This window comes from Ascaphus truei, chromosome 2 (genome assembly GCF_040206685.1).
Source record: "Ascaphus truei isolate aAscTru1 chromosome 2, aAscTru1.hap1, whole genome shotgun sequence".
Taxonomy (NCBI): Eukaryota; Metazoa; Chordata; class Amphibia; order Anura; family Ascaphidae; genus Ascaphus; species Ascaphus truei.
In genome coordinates, this window is record NC_134484.1 from 5,434,452 (window position 1) to 5,457,828 (window position 23,377).

General features: G+C 48.9%; 1 protein-coding gene across 4 annotated transcripts in view; it reads right to left on the bottom strand.

Moving 5' to 3' along the window:
* The window catches only part of NRBP2 (nuclear receptor binding protein 2), a 137,542-nt gene that overhangs the window by 21,181 nt on the left and 92,984 nt on the right, over window positions 1-23,377 (bottom strand). For 3 of the 4 annotated variants that reach the window (XR_012790740.1, XM_075581129.1, XM_075581127.1), the window contains exons 13-15: window positions 20,912-21,014; window positions 15,853-15,903; window positions 14,421-14,556 (exon numbers count right to left, since the gene is read on the bottom strand). Coding sequence is in view for 3 of the 4 variants with exons in the window: in XM_075581129.1 (XP_075437244.1) it covers window positions 14,421-14,556; window positions 15,853-15,903; window positions 20,912-21,014 (290 nt within the window). In the remaining variant the exon portion in view is untranslated. Of the gene's footprint in view, window positions 1-1,194; window positions 5,829-14,420; window positions 14,557-15,852; window positions 15,904-20,911; window positions 21,015-23,377 lie in introns of those variants that run through there. The other variant, XM_075581128.1, reaches the window with a different exon arrangement.

Consider the following 23,377-nt stretch of genomic DNA (forward strand, 5'->3'; position numbering starts at 1 on the left):
GCAGAAAGGAGGGGTTTGGGTTTTTAGGGCACTGGGACTCCTTTTCTGAGAGGTGCCATCTATATTCTAGGGACGGATTGCACCTCAATGAAGAGGGATCTTCTGTGCTAGGGGGGAGAATGCTAAAAAGGTTGGAGGAGATTTAAACTAGGATGGAGGAGGAGGGGAATGAAACAGATGATTAACTAAATGGAATAGAGGATGATACAAGGTGGTATGGAGGTAGAATGGGGGCAAGTGCAAGTTTGACAAGCAGTGAGACACCCATAGTAAATACAGTTAATACTAGAAAACTTCTAAAGACTAAACAAAGTGGGCACAGAAAGGAAGGAGCAGATAAGATAATAGTACAGGCTGAAAAAAAACTGAAATGCATGCTACTAATGCAAGAAGCCTGACAGATAAAATGGGGGAGCTTGAATTAATAGCTGCAAGGGAGAAGTATGATATCATAGGCATTACTGAAACATGGTGGGATGAAACTCATGACTGGACAGTTAATTTAGAGGGTTATTCTCTTTTTCGGAAAGATCGGCCAAATAGAAGGGGAGGTGGAGTATGTTTATATGTGTAACCCATGCCCCCCCCCCCCCCTGACACAGATAGCATATCTAGGGTGTAGTGAGGGCTGGCCACATGTACTTGGTGGTGCATACCTGCTTGGAACAGGAGGGCCTGAGTCTCCCGCGTTGGTATTGGGGATAACAGGACCAGGCTTCAGGGGTATATGCCTCCATCTTTCTAGCAACGGTGCAGCGCCTCCATCTCCATAAGTCCCAGGGATGTGGTATAGGACCCTTACAGAGAAAACCCTGGTCCCAGGGGGAATGCTCCTTAACTCACACACAGTCTCTGGGTAAAATATCAGCAATGTCTTTATTGTCTTATGTAACGGTATTTCTGGCCCGGCCTGACCCACCCAATCTCACATTGGCCCCTGTGGTCTAACCGGCCCCCATTACAGTGTAGATATGCCTGATGGTGCACCTGTTGGCTACAGGACTCCTGAGTCTCCCGCATGATGGTGTGTGGGGAGGACCCGTCAGACAGGCAGCTGAGGTAGTGTGCTGAGTCTCACCTAGTTCCAGTGCAGCGCCTCCACCTCACCAGGGTCCCTGCGTCCGCATGGGGATGATCCTGACGAGGAACTCCTCGGTGGTGCAACCTCCTGTGTAATCATTGGACTCTCACACACAGGGGTTTCTCTGATCAGCTCCATCTTTATTGTCACGGTGGGCATAGCTGCCCTCCACAATGGGGTGTATTTAGCCGATCATCTCGCCCGTGCTCCCCTTTGATAGGTATGTCACCTAGATGAGGGATTCACTATTCCCGCAGGAATCACTGCCCTGTGCCAGGTCCCTGGACACAGTCTCCCATGGAGTTACTATAACATAACTGACAGAACTTGAACTCCTTCCTCAGCTCAGACTTGAGCTGGGACTTTCCAGCAACCGTACTCGCCTTGAACACTGACAGAACTCTGACAGAACTGCACTAACTCTTTAACACAGTGCTGTGCCTTATGTAACTTCTGAGGCTGACACACCTCTGACATCACTAACCATGGAGTCAGAGCATGTGACCAGTCCCATCCATACACAGGGCACCCCACCAGGGTGTGAGGGGAAACCTCCATGATTACTGCTGGCATGCCCACACTTACCAGGCCTTGCTGCCAGCAGGAGAGATGACTGTAGGCATTTTACATGACCGCTACACTTACAACACGGCGAGGTAGCCCACAGCAGTTCATGCAAAGTCAACAGTTCATAGGAAGCAGTTCTCCCTAAAGTACAGGCCTGTTCTCTCCTCTCCTTCCCTTCAAGTAGGCTTCCCAGCAGGATGGTCTGTGGGGGGCCTCAATACCCCTATGCCCACTTCAGAGGGTATCCTCTGGGTGGGGATTAATTCTCCCCCTCACCCCCTTAGCTGGGTGAGGGGCATTGGTCCACTCTGCTGCTGCTCACTCTCCAAACTCATATGTTGGTCTCCTTACTCTCTCTTCTGTACGTAGGACAGAACATCACTCCTCTCCTCCAACTCCCAGGACAGACAAGAACCAACTGTCATTGACAGGAACTGGCCACTAAATAGAGTCAGCCCTGCCCCTCATGATGTCAGCAGGACCTCCCCTCTGTCTAGGCCTGCACAGAGTCAGGGGGCCCGCCTCCATCACTCCAGGCAGGGCTTGAAGGGGGAAAAAACCCATGGTTACTACTGGCGCCTGCCCTTACCAGGGCTTACTCCAGTAGGAGAAGGATAAGTAGCCCGCTCTTACTTACAGGGGCTACACTCTCCCTCTGGTGGAATCCAATGGTCCCCACTTGGACCTACTTTTAGCAGCACCATCTTGCAGCGAACAAACCTGGGAACACAAACACGAAACATGGCAGTTTATTGTGCATAGACAATACCAGGTGAGATAAGATATCAACAGAATACAGTTACTCCCAGCGGGGAGAACCCTAATAATAATGCTTCGGGTCAGGCTTCCGTACCATGCTACCATTATGGTCAGTTACGGTCACATGATAGGACTGTACCGACCCAGACTCGGGCCGATATATTACATTGTGCATGTATATGTCCCGTCCTATACTCCAGATCCTGACCAACTCACTGATCCTGTCCTGATTGTGGTAACCTGCCTTACCAAACTTCGTCCGCAAGTACCCTTGTACGGCTTCTCGGAGCCAACTATCCCTGTTCTCCTCTATCTCTCGCATTATGGGTTCAGGCACATAAGGGTATTCATAACCATGGGACTGCCTATACCTAGCCACTATGGCTCTGTCTGCTCGGCTCAACTTGGTCAAGTTCTTCCGACCCGCCCTGCTTGGCAGCACCCAAAACTCCGGTTCTACAGGGGCAATGTCGTCATACAAAATACTAGGCCCCTTTGGCAGAATGATCTTCTGCTCTATCTCCCGGTACCGATGCTCTATTTCATCCACCACCTCCTGGGGAGTATAGGCACCTACCGCCCACCAATAATCAACTATGTCATTTCTGATGAGTATGAACCTGGTGAGGTCCATACCTTCATGGTACCCGGTGAACAGGGGTGCCCACCACTTGTCACGGTGCTCGTACTCTGATAAGGGGCTACCTGTATCTACCTCCGACTCCACTTGCGATGAGACACTGGATGTACCCGCCTCTGTAGAGCGCGAGCAATCTCTCCTCCCTTTGGCGTTAATGTACACCGTAGGGTTCATCTTGTGAACCACTTCACTTACAGGCCCAGCCTCTGCTGTAGTGTGGGACCCTCGGGCCCTCCCTCTAGACGCAGGAGAGAAAGGCACAAGGTTAGGTATAAGAATTACATTATCATACGGTATCTCCCCATCAGACCCTTCATCGCTCAATTCCCAATCCCTTACATCTCTTGAATATTTGGGGTACTTGCTCAATTTATCCCCGCTGGGTCCCGGTGGTAACACTCGTGACGGGGCAGGGGCACTGGCCGGGGCGATGTTCAAATCAGTGTCCAGCAAGCGGGTAATACCGCAACCAGTGGGCATCTTCTTGGTTGCTCTCTCCGCTGAGCCCCGTGATCCTCTAGAAGGACCTTGGCTACGCAGGGTGGCCATGGCAGCGGCCATTGCTGCTCTCCGTGGGGAGAACAGCGCTCCCGGGCGTCTTTTCCAGTCGAACCCGGAAGTGATGTCATCGTCGGCGCCCGCGGAATCTCCATCCGCTCCGTGGTCACGCACCGGAAGTGCGTCGAGGACCGGAAGGGGCGGTGGTGGATCATCCGGTCTGCGGAAGTCAGGTAGGCCGCAACCCTCTCCTTCTCGTCCTCTGCAGGTTCCGTTTTCGCCCGGCGGGAGTAAGGGGGTGGTGGAGTCTCCTTACTGCTCCGCTGCCGGCTGGTGATCTTTGGTTCCTCCGGAGCCGTATCAGACGCCATCTCCGCCGCACTGGGAGTCACCACGGCCGTGGGACTTCTACGGGCCTCAGGCCGCACCAGCGCTCGCCGTCGGAAGGTATCCGGACTCGTCTGCTCCCTCTCTCCGGTAAGTGGACCGCCATCTTGGTTACAGCTGGGGTGGTTCGCCGGTAGGCGCATTGCCACCGATGGGACGCCATCTTCCTCCTCCGAAGATAATTGGATCGGATCCTCTGCAAGGGAGTCATCGGGTTCTTGGGCGGTACCGCCAGTGGGCAGTGGTACAAAACGAGCTCGCTCTGGTACCTCCACTGCGGTCGCGCTCTCCTCCGTCGATGGTTCTCTCGGCTCAGTAGCTGGCTGGGCCTTGGTTCCTACCGCATGGGTGACGCGGGGAACTAGGGCAGCCTAGTCTCTTGTCTCCGCCACCTCCATTAGTGTTCCCGGAGAGGCACCCCGCGGGGTCTCGATCAATGGCCATGGCTCGTTAGGCCACAGGTAGTACGTGCCACATTTAGGGCATCGTGCTTTCGTGCATGGGACCGGTCCGGGTGTCCCGCAGCGGACGCACAGGCACCGGAGGTACACGTGGCCCTCAATCTCCACTACCAGTAAGCCTCCAGGAAGCTGGTAAATCGTGGTGCTCAGTTCGGCCATATTTCGCTCAGGGGTGGAACAGTTCAAAGTTTCGGCTCCTCTCTCTGTGAATGTCAGACAGAAGTGAAGCTCCTCGCTCTCACTTCCTGTCCCTCCCTTCGCTGGGGAAGACTCTTCTGATTGGCTCTCCTTGTGCCCCCTTCCTCTGGTAGAAACAAGAGGAGGGGCACTCCTTCTCTCAGTGTGACGTGACCTTGTCTGTTGGCCAGTCACAGCACAGGTGGGTGGGCTTTCGCGCCGCTCCTTTTCCAGGGGATCTGGGTTTGGCACCAAACCCCTGCACATCTCCCTCCACATTTCTCTCACATTCTCTTTGCACGATTCACGTGCGCGCTCCAGGATGGGCGGAAATCGCCATTTTATTTTGGCTGCTAACTGCTGGGCCGTGGATGGCGCTGCGGTCGCCATTTTTAACTCTTTCCGCGGAGCACATGTAGTGACGGCCGCCATCTTTGATGAGCCCACCAAATGTATATCACCGCTACTCTCAGTGTCTAGTGCAAAACTCGTTCCTAGACACTGACTGTACCCACTGACACTCTCTGATGCTCTCTGCATGCTTTCTGTGATTGCTTTACCCACTAGTATGATGTGGCATACCCCAGGCTAGGCAGAACTCCTTCTCTGTGCACCGCACTCGCTGACGGTTCCTACAAGTGCTCTGTGGTGTGTTTTATGTGGGTGCTGGCTAGTGTACCGGGCATCTCCCTAAGTACGGGCATCTCCTACTTTTGGCCACTCATAGTGCGGGCCCTGGGCCATGGTCCCGGACAAGTTAACAGGCTAACCCCCCCCCAGTTGCCTCACACTATCTGCCTCAAGGGACTAGGACAGCTATAACTCCACACCCATCTTACATCACCCTCTTAGGGCACCCAGGGCGTACTGTGCGGGAGTCCACACTCCCCTGACTACCCCTGGTATGCATACATGCCCTACTCTCTCCAGTACTTGCACGGAAGTTGCACTTCACTCCTCCCGTTCTGCTTCGCTGAAAGCGTGACCTGTTTGGGATCTCAGTAGCTCGCCTCCAAATGTAACCCATGTTCCTCCACCCCAGACACAGATAGCATATCTAGGGTGTAGTGAGGGCTGGCCACATGTACTTGGTGGTGCATACCTGCTTGGAACAGGAGGGCCTGAGTCTCCCGCGTTGGTATTGGGGACAACAGGACCAGGCTTCAGGGGTATATGCCTCCATCTTTCTAGCAACGGTGCAGCGCCTCCATCTCCATAAGTCCCAGGGATGTGGTATAGGACCCTTACAGAGAAAACCCTGGTCCCAGGGGGAATGCTCCTTAACTCACACACAGTCTCTGGGTAAAATATCAGCAATGTCTTTATTGTCTTACAACACGGTGAGGTAGCCCACAGCAGTTCATGCAAAGTCAACAGTTCATAGGAAGCAGTTCTCCCTAAAGTACAGGCCTGTTCTCTCCTCTCCTTCCCTCCAAGTAGGCTTCCCAGCAGGATGGTCTGTGGGGGGCCTCAATACCCCTATGCCCACCTCAGAGGTTATCCTCTGGGTGGGGATTAATTCTCCCCCTCACCCCCTTAGCTGGGTGAGGGGCATTGGTCCACTCTGCTGCTGCTCACTCTCCAAACTCATATGTTGGTCTCCTTACTCTCTCTTCTGTACGTAGGACAGAACATCACTCCTCTCCTCCAACTCCCAGGACAGACAAGAACCAACTGTCACTGACAGGAACTGGCCACTAAATAGAGTCAGCCCTGCCCCTCATGATGTCAGCAGGACCTCCCCCCTGTCTAGGCCTGCACAGAGTCAGGGGGCCCGCCTCCATCACTCCAGGCAGGGCTTGAAGGGGGGGAAAACCCATAGTTACTACTGGCGCCTGCCCTTACCAGGGCTTACTCCAGTAAGAGAAGGATAAGTAGCCCACTCTTACTTACAGGGGCTACATATGTTAAACCGGATCAAAAACCTATTATAAGGGATGATGTCTATGAAGGGAATGATGAAAATGTAGAGACCTTGTGGATAGAAATTAGCAGTGGAGGTAAAAGTATAAAGAAAATGTTTGTGGGAATATGCTATAAACCACCAAATATCTGTGAGATTGAGGAAGCTAAAATACTTTTGCAAATGGAGAAGACATCAAAACTGGGTCATATTTGCATAATGGGGGATTTTAATTATCCAGACATAGACTGGGGCAATGAGATTAGCGTTACAACAAAAGGGAACAGGTTTTTGGGGGTGCTTAAAGACAATTATATGACCCAAATTATTGAGGAACCAACCAGGAGAGGGGCAGTTCTGGATTTGGTCATATCAAACAATGTAGAAGTAATAACAAATATTCAAGTCCTGGAACATTTGGGTAACAGTGATCATAACATGGTCTCATTTGAAATAAATTATCAAAAAACAGATTACTTGGGTTCAACAAAGACCTTCAACTTTGGAAAGGCAGATTTTAATAAACTGAGGTCTAATCTAGTAGTGATACAATGGGATGATGTTTTTGCAGGGAAAAATGTAGAAGATAAATGGGCAATCTTTAAAACATTGTTAGAAAAGCACACTTATCAGTGTATACCCTTGGGTAATAAGTATAAAAGAAATAAGTCAAAAACAATGTGGCTAAATAAACAGGTAGGGGAGGAAATGGACAAGAAGAGGAAGGCGTTTAGATTCTTTAAGTCAAAAGGGACAGAGACATCGTATCAGAATTATAAGGAATGTAACAAAAATTGCAAAAGGGCAATCAAATTAGCAAAAATGGATAATGAAAAAAGGATTGCAATAGAAAGTAAGGTCAACCCTAAAAAATTCTTTAAGTACCTTAATAATAAAAAAATGAGAACAGAAAATATAGGACCCTTTCAGTGTGAGATGGGTAGGCAGATTATTGGAGATAAGGAAAAAGCTGCGGTATTAAACAAATTCTTTGCCTCTGTGTTTACCAGGGAAGAATTAAGTTCAATAGTAGTGCCGCAGGAGGAAGCCACAACCTCCATATTAATGAACAATTGGTTAACTGAGGAAGAAGTTCATAAGCGACTTGAAAAAATTAAAGTAAATAAGGCACCTGGCCCCGATGGCATACATCCAAGAGTTCTCAAGGAGTTAAGCTTAGTAATAGCAAAACCATTATATTTAATATTCAAGGACTCCATTTCCACAGGCTCAGTACCACAAGATTGGCGTAAAGCAGATGTGGTGCCTATATTTAAAAAGGGAGCTAGATCACAACCGGGAAATTACAGACCTGTAAGCCTGACTTCAATAGTAGGGAAACTACTTGAAGGTTTAATACGGGATAATATTCAGGAATACCTAATGGAAAATAAAATTATTAGTAATAGTCAGCATGGATTTATGAAGGATAGATCTTGCCAAACTAACCTTATTTGTTTCTTTGAGGAGGTAAGTAGGAATCTAGACCAGGGTAATGCTGTTGATGTGGTCTACTTAGATTTTGCAAAGGCTTTTGATACGGTTTCACACAAGAGGTTGGTGTACAAAATAAAGAAAGTTGGACTCAGTAATAATATATGCACCTGGATTGAAAACTGGTTAAAGGACAGACAACAGAGGGTTGTCATAAATGGAACTTTTTCAGGTTGGGCTAAAGTCGTGAGTGGAGTACCTCAGGGATCGGTACTGGGACCCCTGCTTTTTAACTTGTTTATTAATGACCTTGAGGTTGGGATCGAGAGCAAAGTTTCCATCTTTGCTGATGATACTAAATTGTGTAAGGTAATAGAATCAGAGCAGGATGTAATTTCTCTTCAGAAGGACTTGGAGAGACTGGAAACGTGGGCAGGTAAATGGCAGATGAGGTTTAATACAGATAAATGTAAGGTTATGCATTTGGGATGCAAGAATAAAAAGGCGACTTACAAATTAAATGGAGATATATTGGGGGAATCCTTGATGGAGAAGGATTTAGGAGTGCTTGTAGACAGCAGGCTTAGCAATAGTGCCCAATGTCATGCAGTAGCTGCAAAGGCAAACAAGATCTTATCTTGCATCAAACGGGCAATGGATGGAAGGGAAGTAAACATAATTATGCCCCTTTACAAAGCATTAGTAAGACCACACCTTGAATATGGAGTACAATTTTGGGCACCAATCCTAAGAAAAGACATTATGGAACTAGAGAGAGTGCAGAGAAGAGCCACCAAATTAATAAAGGGGATGGACATTCTAACTTATGAGGAGAGGCTAGCTAAATTAGATTTATTTACATTAGAAAAGAGGTGTCTAAGAGGGGATATTATAACTATATACAAATATATTCAGGGACAATACAAGGAGCTTTCAAAAGAACTATTCATCCCACGGGCAGTACAAAGGACTCGGGGCCATCCCTTAAGGTTGGAGGAAAGGAAATTTCACCAGCAACAAAGGAAAGGGTTCTTTACAGTAAGGGCAGTTAAAATGTGGAATTCATTACCCATGGAGACTGTGATGGCAGATACAATAGATTTGTTCAAAAAAAGGTTGGACATCTTTTTAGATGGGAAAGGTATACAGGGATATACCAAATAAGTATACATGGGAAGGATGTTGATCCAGGGATTAATCCGATTGCCAATTCTTGGAGTCAGGAAGGAATTAATTTTTCCCCTTAATGGGGTTTTTTGTTTGCCTTCCTCTGGATCAATAAGTATAGATATAGGATAAAGTATCTGTTGTCTAAATTTAGCATAGGTTGAACTTGATGGACGGAAGTCTTTTTTCAACCTCATCTACTATGTAACTATGTAATGAATGGCAGAATTTATTAGGTATTTTAATGAATCTGGCACACGAGGGGTTAACGTTGTTACAAATGGTCTTGAAAGAACAAGTGTAGCATGGGCTCTGGCTGCTACCTCTTCCTTTGGTCCCTAACAGTATAAGTCCTGCTAGGGACAGGCACTGGAGCGGTTAATTCCGCATGAAGGCCTAGTTTGCTATTGCAGCCTTGGATACACTTACTGTATCCAAGGGCGGGCCTAGCAACAACCTGGGAGTGTCAGCCCGGGGGAGTATACTGGCTGGGTCACATGAGGTTTATGTGATGCCTGTCAGTATCAGACCTGCCTTGTTATGGGGCAGGGTTACAAGCCCAACACCCCAGGGTATATACTGGCACACTCCCAGAAATCAGTGTGGCTCTTCCCTCCCCCTGTGGAGTGGACAACAGCTACCCTGAATTCCATAAGGGGATAAAGGAGGAGCACCAGAAGGGAACCTAGATAGGCCTCAAGCCTTAAGGTAACCTTCCAGGGAATGTGTACTGCTGTAAGGTCTGGAATATGCAATACACATCCATTGAACCATCCAAGTGTGTGATTCACTGCCTTGGGATAAGAGAAGTGTCAGCATGGACCATCCTGCAGACACAGGATCCTCGCAGACTGGAGGCGCTGCCAACAGAGAATGAAGCACCATAAAGCCTGTCCTGAATCTCCCCACTCCCCACACCATCGCAGAGCAACTCAGAGCCCTCCTGTAGCCTCACAGGTATGCACAGCACTAGGAAACATACAGGTAGCGACCTAATCTCGCGTAGGGTGGGGGAACAGGTCCTACACAAGGCATTGTTTTTATGGGCGGTTAAACTCCTAGCCAGGCCTGTGGTTTATAGGACTGATGCTATCTCAACACCTGGGTTGGCAAGTGGTGGGATAGAGATATGGCTTCCTTGACACTAGAATAAACAGGACCCTTTTACATGTACCCTGACATGTATTCTCTTTGGGGGATTCTGCAGAGTATCCGGGGTCGGGGCTAAGAAGGCATTCCAAAGAGAGTACATTTATTAAATATGAACATATCGTGGGGTTCACACCTATTCACAAGAATAAGAAATATATATTTGTAACAGCTGCAATAAGACAAATGAAATTATACAAAAAAACAGGGTTTTCTATGTACTGTATAATCTCTGATTTTTGTTTCTCCGGCAAAAATACACGTTCGGTGGTCATATTTTATGTGTTTAAGTTCTATAGAAACACAGTTATGAAGTCTTTTTATATATTGAGGCAAAGTTTAAACGGCAAAATAAAGTTTTTTTTCTTTTAAGTCGTCAAACTTTCATTAGTAATTGATGAAAGATGTGGGTTGAAAACACAGAAAGGTGGGCGTATGTTGTTCTGAATGAAGGAAATGGAGAATATAAAGCCCTACGTTGTCATTATGCGTCAGATTTAAACTAAGGGAGTGTCCATGCTGAGACGCGTGAAATCTCAATTTCCACTCCAGATCTGATCAATGTTAGACAATAAGATAACGACGTAAGTTACATTCTTTGTTTGTCCTTTTTATTTTGATGAAAAGGTCTGTATTTATTTTATATGTCTTGTAATAATAATCTGTAACCTAAGCAGTGTATATTTTGTATATTAAAGCTGAACTTTAATCAGTAATACTTTGGGCTCTGAATGACCTGTGTGCATGCTTTGTAGAGAGTAATTAATATTTTCGGACACATTTTGCTACAACAGATTTGTGTGTGTTACGTGCATAGTCTTCTTTAGTAAACAGAGACCAGAGACTCTGTACGTTCATCTTTTAATAATACCTTTGGTGGTGGCAGCGGATAAATATATATATTGTTGTAACGGAGTAGGAGTATATATGAACTCATTTAAAGTACCTTGCGGAGGAGAAAGGTGAATTACCTGTGTGTATTAACCCTGGTAGCATATAAGTCACATGCTCACAAGTGTGCCGTTCGTGGTATATGGGGACAGATTGAGGGGCGATATTTTTCATGTGAGTGTTCCTGTGAGGTGAAGATTTCATCAGCTAGATAGCTGTGTGTATTAACCCTTGTCCTATATACAGGTCAGGTGCTCACAGGTGTGCCGTAGGTGACAGTGTATCAGTGTGTTAATGTGTCAGTGTATCAGTGTGTTGTGGTGAAGTTGTGCAGTGGTTAAAGTGCGTGAGGTAATAACACATTTCGTTGCGTTGCAGCTGCTGGCAGCAAAAGGCTTAAATGCAATCGCCTCCTGACTGCCTCGTGCCCCCATACTTTCCTTGTCCCTCTCTCTGTCAGTCACTTCACCATTCTGACCCCGTCACTCTCTCTGTCACTCCACCATTCTGACCCCGTCACTCTCTCTGTCACTCCACCATTCTGACCCCGGCACTCTCTCTGTCACTACACCATTCTGACCCCGGCACTCTCTCTGTCACTCCACCATTCTGACCCCGTCACTCTCTCTGTCACTCCACCATTCTGACCCCGGCACTCTCTCTGTCACTACACCATTCTGACCCCGGCACTCTCTCTGTCACTCCACCATTCTGACCCCGTCACTCTCTCTGTCACTCCACCATTCTGACCCCGGCACTCTCTCTGTCACTCCACCATTCTGACCCCCGGCACTCTCTCTGTCACTCCACCATTCTGACCCCATCACTCTCTCTGTCACTCCACCATTCTGACCCCATCACTCTCTCTGGTCACTCTTTCTGTCCCTTCTCTCTGTCCCCTGTTTCCCTGCGACCCTCCGTCTCCCTGCGACCCTCTCTGTGTCTCCCTGCGACCCACCGTCTCCCTGCGACCCACCGTCTCCCTGCAACCCTCTCTGTGTCTCCCTGTGACCCTCCGTCTCCCTGCGACCCACCGTCTCCCTGCGACCCACCGTCTCCCTGCGACCCACCGTCTCCCTGCGACCCACCGTCTCCCTGCGACCCACAGTCTCCCTGCGACCCACCGTCTCCCTGCGACCCACCGTCTCCCTGCGACCCACCGTCTCCCTGCGACCCTCTCTCTGTGTCTCCCTGCGACCCACCGTCTCCCTGCGACCCACCGTCTCCCTGCGACCCACCGTCTCCCTGCGACCCACCGTCTCCCTGCGACCCTCTCTCTGTGTCTCCCTGCGACCCACAGTCTCTCTGTCACCCCCTCCCCTCCCTTTTCTTTGCCGCTATCTGCATCTCCCGTGTGGATATCTGAGAAGACAGACGTGCCCATGCTCTCCCCCTAATTATAAGGGAATAGTCATTTAGTTTAAAATGATACACTTATTATTCTCTCTCGTCCCTGTGCAAGTCAATGGAATCAGAATGAGTTCTCCCTTAGGCCTGGGACATGGTGATATGAAGAGCGCTGGGCAGCGCTGACGCTCATGCTCTCCTGCTCAAGCAGGAGATTTTTCGTGTCCCTGCATGAGCGTCAGCGAGCGTGCTTGTGTGCCGGGTGGGAGGCGGGGCTGGAGGCGGAGCGGGAGGCGGGGCTAGCACGCCAACGTCACGGCGCCGACGTCACGGACTGCCATTGGCTTTTGGCAGTCACGTGACCGGCCCTGCGCTTCCCTCAGCGGGAAAACTTACATTTCTCTGTCGGCTGCAATTCCACACGCCTCCGCACACCTCCGCACGCCTGCGGAAGCGCCGTCTAAAGCCGCGCTGATAGGGATAATGTTTCCCCTCAGCGAGGCTCAGTATGGTCTTTTTGACCACGTCCGAGGCCTTATAGGGGTTTTCATCCAAGACCAGTGTCACTGTGCGCCTCTCTTGGCTCCTATATATAATATGCTGGCTTGTGCCCTGCTGCCTCTCTGGGCTCCTATATATAATATGCTGGCTTGTGCCCTGCTGCCTCTCTGGGCTCCTATATATAATATGCTGGCTTGTGCCCCTGCTGCCTCTCTGGGCTCCTATATATAATATGCTGGCTTGTGCCCCTGCTGCCTCTCTGGGCTCCTATATATAATATGCTGGCTTGTGCCCTGCTGCCTCTCTGGGCTCCTATATATAATATGCTGGCTTGTGCCCCTGCTGCCTCTCTGGGCTCCTATATATAATATGCTGGCCTTGTGTCCCTGCTGCCTCTCTGGGCTCCTATATATAATATGCTGGCTTGTGCCCCTGCTGCCTGTCTGGGCTCCTATATATAATATGCTGGCTTGTGCCCCTGCTGCCTCTCTGGGCTCCTATATATAATATTCTGGCTTGTGCCCCTGCTGCCTCTCTGGGCTCCTATATATAATATGCTGGCTTGTGCCCCTGCTGTCTCTCTGGGTTCCTATATATAATATGCTGGCTTGTGCCCCTGCTGCCTCTCTGGGCTCCTATATATAATATGCTGGCTTGTGCCCTGCTGCCTCTCTGGGCTCCTATATATAATATGCTGGCTTGTGCCCTGCTGCCTCTCTGGGCTCCTATATATAATATGCTGGCTTGTGCCCCTGCTGCCTCTCTGGGCTCCTATATATAATATGCTGGCTTGTGCCCCTGCTGCCTCTCTGGGCTCCTATATATAATATGCTGGCTTGTACCCCTGCTGCCTCTCTTGGCTCCTATATATAATCTGCTGGCGTGTGCCCCTGCTGCCTCTCTGGGCTCCTATATATAATATACTGGCTTGTGCCCCTGCTGCCTCTCTGGGCTCCTATATATAATATGCTGGCTTGTGCCCCTGCTGCCTCTCTGGGCTCCTATATATAATATGCTGGCTTGTGCCCCTGCTGCCTCTCTGGGCTCCTATATATAATATGCTGGCTTGTGCCCCTGCTGCCTCTCTGGGCTCCTATATATAATATGCTGGCTTGTGTCCCTGCTGCCTCTCTGGGCTCCTATATATAATATGCTGGCTTGTGCCCCTGCTGCCTCTCTGGGCTCCTATATATAATATGCTGGCTTGTGCCCCTGCTGCCTCTCTGGGCTCCTATATATAATATGCTGGCTTGTGCCCCTGCTGCCTCTCTGGGCTCCTATATATAATATGCTGGCTTGTGCCCCTGCTGTCTCTCTGGGCTCCTATATATAATATGCTGGCTTGTGCCCCTGCTGCCTCTCTGGGCTCCTATATATAATATGCTGGCTTGTGCCCCTGCTGTCACTCTGGTCAAATGAATGGGATTTAAACCTTGTTAAACAGGGGGCCTTGGTTACCTTCCTGGTCTCTACTTCCACTGGTTCAGGGGTGGGGGTCTTCGTGGTCTGTATGTCCTCCTGGGACTGCGAGAGCGCCCGTGGCAGGACATGAGGCCGGGAGACGGCAAAGTTCATGAGTGGGTAGATTCCATTCCTAAGAGACAACCAGAGATAAAACCATGAGAGAGAGACAGAGAGTGAGAAAGGGGAGGAGAGAGCAAAAGAAAAAAGGCAGGGAGAGCGACAGAGAGGAAGAGAAAGAGAGACAGGCAGACAGAGACGAAGACAGAGACAGACAGAGATGGAGGGAGAGAGACAAAGAGGAAGAGAAAGAAAGACAGAGAGGGAGGGAGAGAGACAGAGAGGGAGGGAGAGAGACAGAGAGGGAGACAGACAGAGACAGTGAGAGACAGAGAGGAAGAGAAAGAAAGACAGAGAGGGAGGGAGAGAGACAGAGAGGGAGGGAGAGAGACAGAGAGGGAGAGAGACAGAGAGGGAGGGAGAGAGACAGAGAGGCAGGGAGAGAGACAGAGAGGGAGACAGACAGAGACAGTGAGAGACAGAGAGGAAGAGAAAGAAAGACAGAGAGGGAGGGAGAGAGACAGAGAGGGAGGGAGAGAGAGAGGGAGAGAGACAGAGAGGGAGGGAGAGAGACAGAGAGGCAGGGAGAGAGACAGACAGAGACAGTGAGAGACAGAGAGGAAGAGAAAGAAAGACAGAGAGGGAGGGAGAGAGACAGAGAGGGAGGGAGAGAGAGAGGGAGAGAGACAGAGAGGGAGGGAGAGAGACAGAGAGGCAGGGAGAGAGACAGAGAGGGAGGGAGAGAGACAGAGAGGCAGGGAGAGAGACAGACAGAGAAGGAGGGAGAGAGACAGAGAGGGAGACAGACAGAGAGGAAGAGAAAGAAAGACAGAGAGGGAGGGAAAGAGACAGACAGACAAGGAGAGAGACAAAGAGGGAGTGAGATAGAGAGGGAGACAGACAGACCAAGACAGTCAGAGACACAAAGAGGGAGACAAAGAGAGTGAGGGAGAGAGACGGAGAGACAGAAAGTTGGAGATAGAGACAGCCCTACATTTACTAAACATAGAAATTGATATCCACAAAATATTGTTCTGCAAAATGTGTTCTTTTTCCCCGCCGTATTTACTCACGGTTTGACGCCTAAATAACGCAGTGATAACTCCTATTTATCGTAGTGATAAGCGTGGGCTAGATTTCGCTAACGAGCATGCAAATTAATATGCCCCCGCCGAATGACACATGCAGGAGCGTTAAAGTTAACCAAAGTATCTAAAATAAGCGGTAAATGAGTAAATATCGGCTAATTAAAGATGCACGCGTGACACATCAAGCACCGACGAGGTCTGGTACTTTTCCCGCCCCCTGTCGGCGGTCCTGGCTGCAGGTATATTTTGGGGCGTATGATGTGAGATAAATGATCTCTTACCTGACATCTTCCAGAAACTTGTCCAACTCCATGGCGGAGACTTGGGAGTACCTGGCGGAGAGGGGTACGTGGTGAGATGTGGGGAGGTGAAGAGGGACACCCATTGGCTTCCACTTCATTCTAGGGCCAACAGGTTACGTTTTTCAGGATATCCCTGCTTCACCTGTGCTGAAGCAGGGATATCCTGAAAACTGGCCGTGTTGGTGGCCCGTGAGGACTGGAGTTGGCCGCTATGGCCTGTTTTGAAGGTAATCTCCATGTGATGGTGATTAAAGCAGATTTCCAACCTTATTTGTGTATATTTCATTCCTGGTTATTTGTAATGTAGATTTTATTTTGCAAGGCCCAAAGCCTGCAATAAAGTGTCCACACAGCCACTCCTTCCCTATATTCTCTCTTACTCCCCCCTCCGACCAGGCAGCACAGAGCTGGTTTCCATTCGGACTTCAGAGAATCTGCCTATTGGGAGCCCCTCAAATACGTCTCTTTCAGGTCTAGTGATTAGGTCACCAGTTCAGAGGGGCAGAGCTATGTTTCTGTGGATTAGTATGTAGGGGCTGGGTGGTCGTGTTGCTGTGGGTTAGTATGTAGGGGCTCGGTGGTCGTGTTGCTGTGGGTTAGTATGTAGGGGCTGGGTGGTCGTGTTGCTGTGGGTTAGTGTGTAGGGGCTGGGTTGTCGTGTTGCTGTGGGTTAGTATGTAGGGGCTGGGTGGTCGTGTTGCTGTGGGTTAGTATGTAGGGGATGGGTGGTCGTGTTGCTGTGGGTTAGTATGTAGGGGATGGGTGGTCGTGTTGCTGTGCGTTAGTATGTAGGGGATGGGTGGTCGTGTTGCTGTGGGTTAGTATGTAGCGGGCAGATGGTAATCTCCACTGTTAACAAAAGGAAAAGGAGATAGAAGCCAGAGAGTGGTCTGCTCACACATGCCTTTGACTGTCGCTTGCGTAGCGACTTCGAAGACCTGACGACTGAGCTGAAGATGGAGAACGCTATTATTACCACCATGGTCAAGAAACAGAGCCGCTCTGACAAAGCTATTGCTGACGGGAAGCAGAGGTATGAGGAGGCTCAGAAGAAAGCCATCAGTTTCAGCACAGACCTGGGAGTCTCTCGGAAAGAGATTCGCAGTCTCAGTACAGAGCTGGAAATCTTTCAGAAAGAGATTCACACTCAGCATAGAGCTGGATGTCTCTCACCAGGAAGTCAGCGGTCTCACAAAACTGGAAATTTCTCAAAGGGAATTTCACCGACTCGGTGCAGAACTGGGAGACTCTTAGAAAGAGATTCACAGTCTCGGGAAAAAGAGCTGGAAGTCTCTCAAAAAGAGGTTCGTAGTCTCAGTACTGATCTGAAAGTCTCCAAGAAGAAGCTTCACTCTCTCAACACAGAGCTAGAAGTCTCACACCAGGACATCCAAACTCTCAGCACAGAGCTAGAAGTCTCACACCAGGACATCCAAACTCTCAGCACAGAGCTAGAAGCCTCACACCAGGACATCCAAACTCTCAACACAGAGCTAGAAGTCTCACACCAGGACATCCAAACTCTCATCACAGAGCTAGAAGCCTCACACCAGGACATCCAAACTCTCAACACAGAGGTGTGTAAATTGAAGGATGATTACGGAAAGGTCCTGAGTGTTATAGAGACAGTAAAAAGAGAAAACAGAAACCTGACAGAGGAAGTCTCATATCTGACTAATGAAGTCACTGTAGGAAAGGAGAAGCTTTACAAAGACAAATAGGTAAAGAACCAAATCCAACAATAACAGTTGGAAGTGCAGTTAGCACAGGAAGAAGCAGAGGGCGCTCTTCACCAGGAAAAGAGCAAATTCCTGTGTCTGCAATCGGAACTCCCTCAGATCAGAGCAGACTCTGAAAGAAAGAAGAAAAGCGAGATAAATCTCCAGAAATTTGGCCGAGCTCTCAGCCAAGGAAGGTTGGAGAGAGATAGGTATTTGCGAAAACACTCTGCGACACTCATCATACAGGCTGCTTACCGAGGGATTAAAACTCGCCAGGTTTAATCGCCAAAATAAACCAGCCTGCCTTCTCCAGTCAATGTGGAGAATGCAACTACAAGGGAAGAGGTAGGAACATTTAAAACAAGTTATAATTGTGGTCCAGTAACATGTTACGAAGTGTCTGCAGCAAAGATACTACAGAAGAATTAAGGAAGCTGCTTGTGTGATTCAGTCCAGATATAGATCCTACGTCACCACCAAGCAAGCTGCGTTTTGCTATAAGTGCATCCACAATACCGTCACAGTGCTACAACCAGCGGTCCATAAAACCCAGGGAAGAAGAACCCTGCCGCAAAAGGCCGCAGACCAAGAACGTGACGGCGTAGTACAGACCGCTATCGCGGAAGCAGAAGATCAGAGAAAAGACCTTTTGATGGAGACCGCATCACAGCGCTCCAGCGCATCCAGGCATTCATCAAGGTCAGCGAAATCAGCGCAATCTAACGTGTCCAACGCAAGCGCAAAGGCCACCCAGGCGTGAGCCACCGCAGAGGCCGCACGCGCTAGGGCCGAATATGGAAGGAAAGAGGCATCCATAAGGGCAGAAAGAGCGCGCAAAGAGGAGGAGGAGCAGACAGCCGCCGCCGTTGCGCGTAGGAAGGCCGATTTGGACGCGAACTTAGAAGCCCTAGGCAAGGAAGAGGATGCAGCCGCCGCCATAGCGGAAGTCTTAGAAGCAGCTGCGCCACAGGACAGCGGGGAGCAACCGTACAGTCGAATAGCCTTAGAGAATCGAACCCAACGCACTGAAGACTATGTGAGGAACCTCCTCAGCGTAAACACCAGTGCGCCATCTCAACACGACAAGGGTGACATCACAGATGCCGAAGACTTGCTAGGTCCACGTGGAGAAGATGCTGTTCTTTCAAGGCTACACGCTACCTGGGATAGCCACAGCCGCAACAGTGATCCACACGCCGGCACGCATACAGATGCACTACAACCGGCTCGCAATCCAGGTATGCCGACGCGGAGAGACACAGCTCCTCACACTAACCAGCAGTCATCACACGTCCACACCAAGGGAGAGACGACCGCAAGTCCCCTCCCGGCAACCATATCAGAACGCGACCAACACACCGATGCATCAGGCCTAACAGACATGTACATGATCCGGCGTGGCATGGTGGAAACAGGACTTACCAACTTCGACCGTCCTGAAAACGACAGAATATGGAAGTTCACATTCAAGAGTCTGGGCTTCTCCGCAAGGGAAGAACTCAGCCTACTAACCAAATGGCTGGGGAGAGAATCCATAGAATATGAGAAGAGGCTCAGGGCAGCGAACGTGAACCACCCCCAAATAGATCTCGACTTAGTACGGGAAAGGCTAGAGGAGTGCTACGGTAGCCCCGAAGCAGTCGAAGACGCGCTCTTCAAGAGAGTCGACAACTTTCCCAGAATCACCACCAAAGACTACTCGAAATTGCGAGAACTCGGGAATCTGCTGCAGGAGTTGGAGTCTGCAAGAACAGACCAATCCCTAACAGGTCTCAACGTCCTAGACTCCGCTCGCGGAGTGAGACCCATCTTGGAGTAGCTACCTCCAAGAAAAATGGACTTTGCAGGGCTCAAAATACAAAAGGGAGAAACAAGTCGCCTACCCCCCCCCCCCCTTCTCATTCTTTTTGAGCTTCATTCGCAAAGCAGCAAGGACAAGAAACAATCCCGGCTTTATCCTAGGGACACCAACTGCACCCAGTGCGAGCGACCTAAAGAATGAAGGACCGGTGAAAAGATACGGCAGCGCCAGAACGCCTATCTCGGTCCACAGGACAGACGTGTCTCCTGAAACATCTACACGTCCCAATCATTCTGCCACTCCAAGCAGGGAGACTGGGGATCCAAACAAGGAAAGCCCCATACACAAGAAGCCAAACCCACTCAACAAGTGTAACGGGTTCAGGATGAAGTCCATAGAGGAATGCAAGATCTTACTCAGAGAGTTTGGAGTTTGCTTCAAGTGCTGCGTTTCCACAACCCAACTAGCCAAAGACTGTAAAGAAACCATCAATTGTGCAGTGTGCAAGAGTGACAAGCATGTAACATCGCTACATCCAGAGGCGCTGACACTTCACCAACTCAACAACCCATTCTCCGTAGCGGAGCATGGCGGGGAGGAAGGAGAGCCAACATCTGTCACGTCTCAGCGCACCGAGGTTTGCGGAAAAGGATGTGACAAAAGGTCCTGCTCCAAAATATGCCTTGTCGCAGTGCACCCCCAGGGACAACCTGAGAGGGCTATCCGGATGTATGCAATCATCGACGATCAAAGTAACAGATCATTGGCGAAGACGGAATTCTTCAGCTTGTTCAACGCACAAGACAATGCCTCACCCTACACCCTCAGAACCTGCGCAGGGCTAACTGAGACAACAGGGAGGAGAGCAAATGGCTACATCATACGTTCAGTGGACAACAGAGTGAAGATAGCTCTCCCACACTCATCAAGTGCAATCACATGGCGGCAAACAGGAATGAGATTCTTACACCAGACGTGGCATGCCATCACCCACACCTCAGGGGAATAGCTGATCGCATCCCGCCGATAGAGCAAGGCGCCAAGATCTTGCTGCTGCTCGGTAGGGACATCCTGAGGGTACGCAAAGTCTGCAAACAGCGTAATGGTCCCACCGTTTAGCCACCTTTCAGCCGGACACGGGACCAGTTTTATTTTTGAAGACATCGCGTATTAGAACTGGAAACTCCTTCAGTATCTAAGTGGTGTTAAATGTATTGTTTGTGTGTATATACAAATGTAGCCGTTCTATCTTTATTGGTATAGCGCCCTCCGTGTACTTCACCGCAGCTGTACCGTACACATAATAATATTCCACATGAAATAGATGCTCTTATATTTAATATAACAATAAAACAGCCCTTCGGGAGACTTGACATGTCCCTTTGAGGTTTGGCGTTTCAGGTGGTGTTTTACGGCAGTGCCTTATTGCCTTCCGCCACTTTAGACGTGAGCCAAGGACCCAGGTGCCTCCTCCAGGTATCTGCCACATACGTTACCCAGAATGCTTTGCACTCACCTCCACAGTGTATCAGGGTGGCCCTTACATGGTACGGAGGCCATCACAGCGTGCGGGTCAATCAGCTTGGTCTTCTCCTCCAGAAGACTGTCCTGCATGATGTCTGAGGGGGAGAGAGATTGTAACTAGGGGCATGAAGGGGGTGGGAGGGGAAGGACTCATAATGCGTATTCAGAAAACAGTGTGTGTGTGTGTGTGTATATATATATATATACTCCTTGATAAAGGACTTTGTTGTCCGAAACGCGTTGTCCGAAAGTGCGCTTTTTTCGCTCTCTCTTCTACTTTTGATTCCTGCATGGACGGCTGGCACGCCACATTGGACTCTCTCAGACTATAGGAGTGGGTAAGATTACAAAGTTTGCATTCTCATTTCGATATCATGATCATTATTGATGAGTACCTGTACCTGCATTCCTCCAATGAGGTGACCTTGAGGTGATATATTCATTCTGTTATGTCCCCCCCCAGGAGAAGTGATTTTGGTTTTTACTGGTGACTCACAGGTCATTTATACCCACTCCGTTATATAGTTGTATACAAGAGTTCTGTTAAGATTTATGGATTGATAAGCTTTCCCTGACATTGGAGCACCCTTCTCCCCCATATATACTGTATATGCGGGCTTGCTACGATTAGGTAATTATGCACAGGTGATTTTATGTATGTTTTTCTGACATACGTGTCCTGTCTGTCATTTGTATGTTGCATCACCCCTGAGAAAGGTTCCGTATATATACACACACTGCTTTCTGAATACACAGTGAGAGTATGACACACACACACACACACACACACACACACACACACACACACACACACACACACACACTGCGAGTCTGATATATATATCAGACTTGCAGTGTGTGTGTGTGTCAGACTCACACTGCATATTCAGAAAGCAGTGTGTGTGGTGTGTCAGACTCACACTACGTATTCAGAAAGTAGTGTGTGTTTGTGTGTGTGTGCCAGACTCTCACTGTGTATTCAGAAAGTAGTGTGTGTGTGTGGTGTGTCAGACTCACACTGCATATTCAGAAAGTAGTGTGTGTTTGTGTGTGTGTGCCAGACTCTCACTGTGTATTCAGAAAGTAGTGTGTGTTTGTGTGTGTGTGCCAGACTCTCACTGTGTATTCAGAAAGCAGTGTGTGTGTGTGGTGTGTCAGACTCACACTGCGTACTCAGAAAGTAGTGTGTGTTTGTGTGTGTGTGCCAGACTCTCACTGTGTATTCAGAAAGTAGTGTGTGTTTGTGTGTGTGTGCCAGACTCTCACTGTGTATTCAGAAAGTAGTGTGTGTTTGTGTGTGTGTGCCAGACTCTCACTGTGTATTCAGAAAGTAGTGTGTGTTTGTGTGTGTGTGCCAGACTCTCACTGTGTATTCAGAAAGCATACACAAAAAGGAAGCGCAAAAAAGGTAAAACCATCAGCCAAAATTGAAATACTTTATAAATTGACTCAAAATTGCATACTAAAAATCACATATAAATACACATGATGAATATAAAATAAATGGATCCTAGTAGATCTACTGACCCACACAGTCAGATCACGTCATCACGCAGCGGGGAGCGGACGTGCCGACGGCAGCCCAGCCAGCTGCGGATACTGACCAGTCCTGCACGGGGCGCGTTGCCCTTCACGTGTAAACAGCAACATCATTTTACACCCGGAACTATTGCACCTCTAGTTCTGTGGGGATGTGACTTGGGGAACCTCCACTAGTGCTCTGACTGGGTGGGTCACTGGATCTATTAGGATCCATTTACTTTATATTCATCGTGTATCTGTATGTGATGTTTAGTAGGCAATGTTGAGTCAATTAATAAAGTTTTTCCATTTTGACTGCTGGTTTTCCCTTTCTTGCGCTTCCTTTTTGTGTATATGTTCTGGTCTGACCCCGCTGATCACGGGGGAGGGGGAGCAGCAGAGGGACACCATCGCTTTCTGGATGCAGAGGGATCTGTTGGGACTGCGCATACTTTTTCTTTTTGTATTCAGAAAGCAGTTTGTGTGTGTGTATCACTCACATTGCGTATTCAGAAACTGTGTGTGTGTGCCAGGCTCACACTGTGTATTCAGAAAGCAGTGTGGTGTTTCAGTGTGTGTGTGTGTCAGACTCACACTGCGTATTCAGAAAGCAGTGTGGTGTTTCAGTGTGTGTGTGTGTGTGTGTCAGACTCACACTGCGTATTCAGAAAGCAGTGTGTGTGTGTGTGTGTGTGTGTGTCAGACTCACACTGCGTATTCAGAAAGCTGTGTGTGAAGAGCCACCAAATTAATAAAGGGGATGGACATTCTAACTTATGAGGAGAGGCTAGCTAAATTAGATTTATTTACATTAGAAAAGAGGCGTCTAAGAGGGGATATGATAACTATATACAAATATATTCAGGGACAATACCAGGAGCTTTCAAAAGAACTATTCATCCCACGGGCAGTACAAAGGACTCGGGGCCATCCCTTA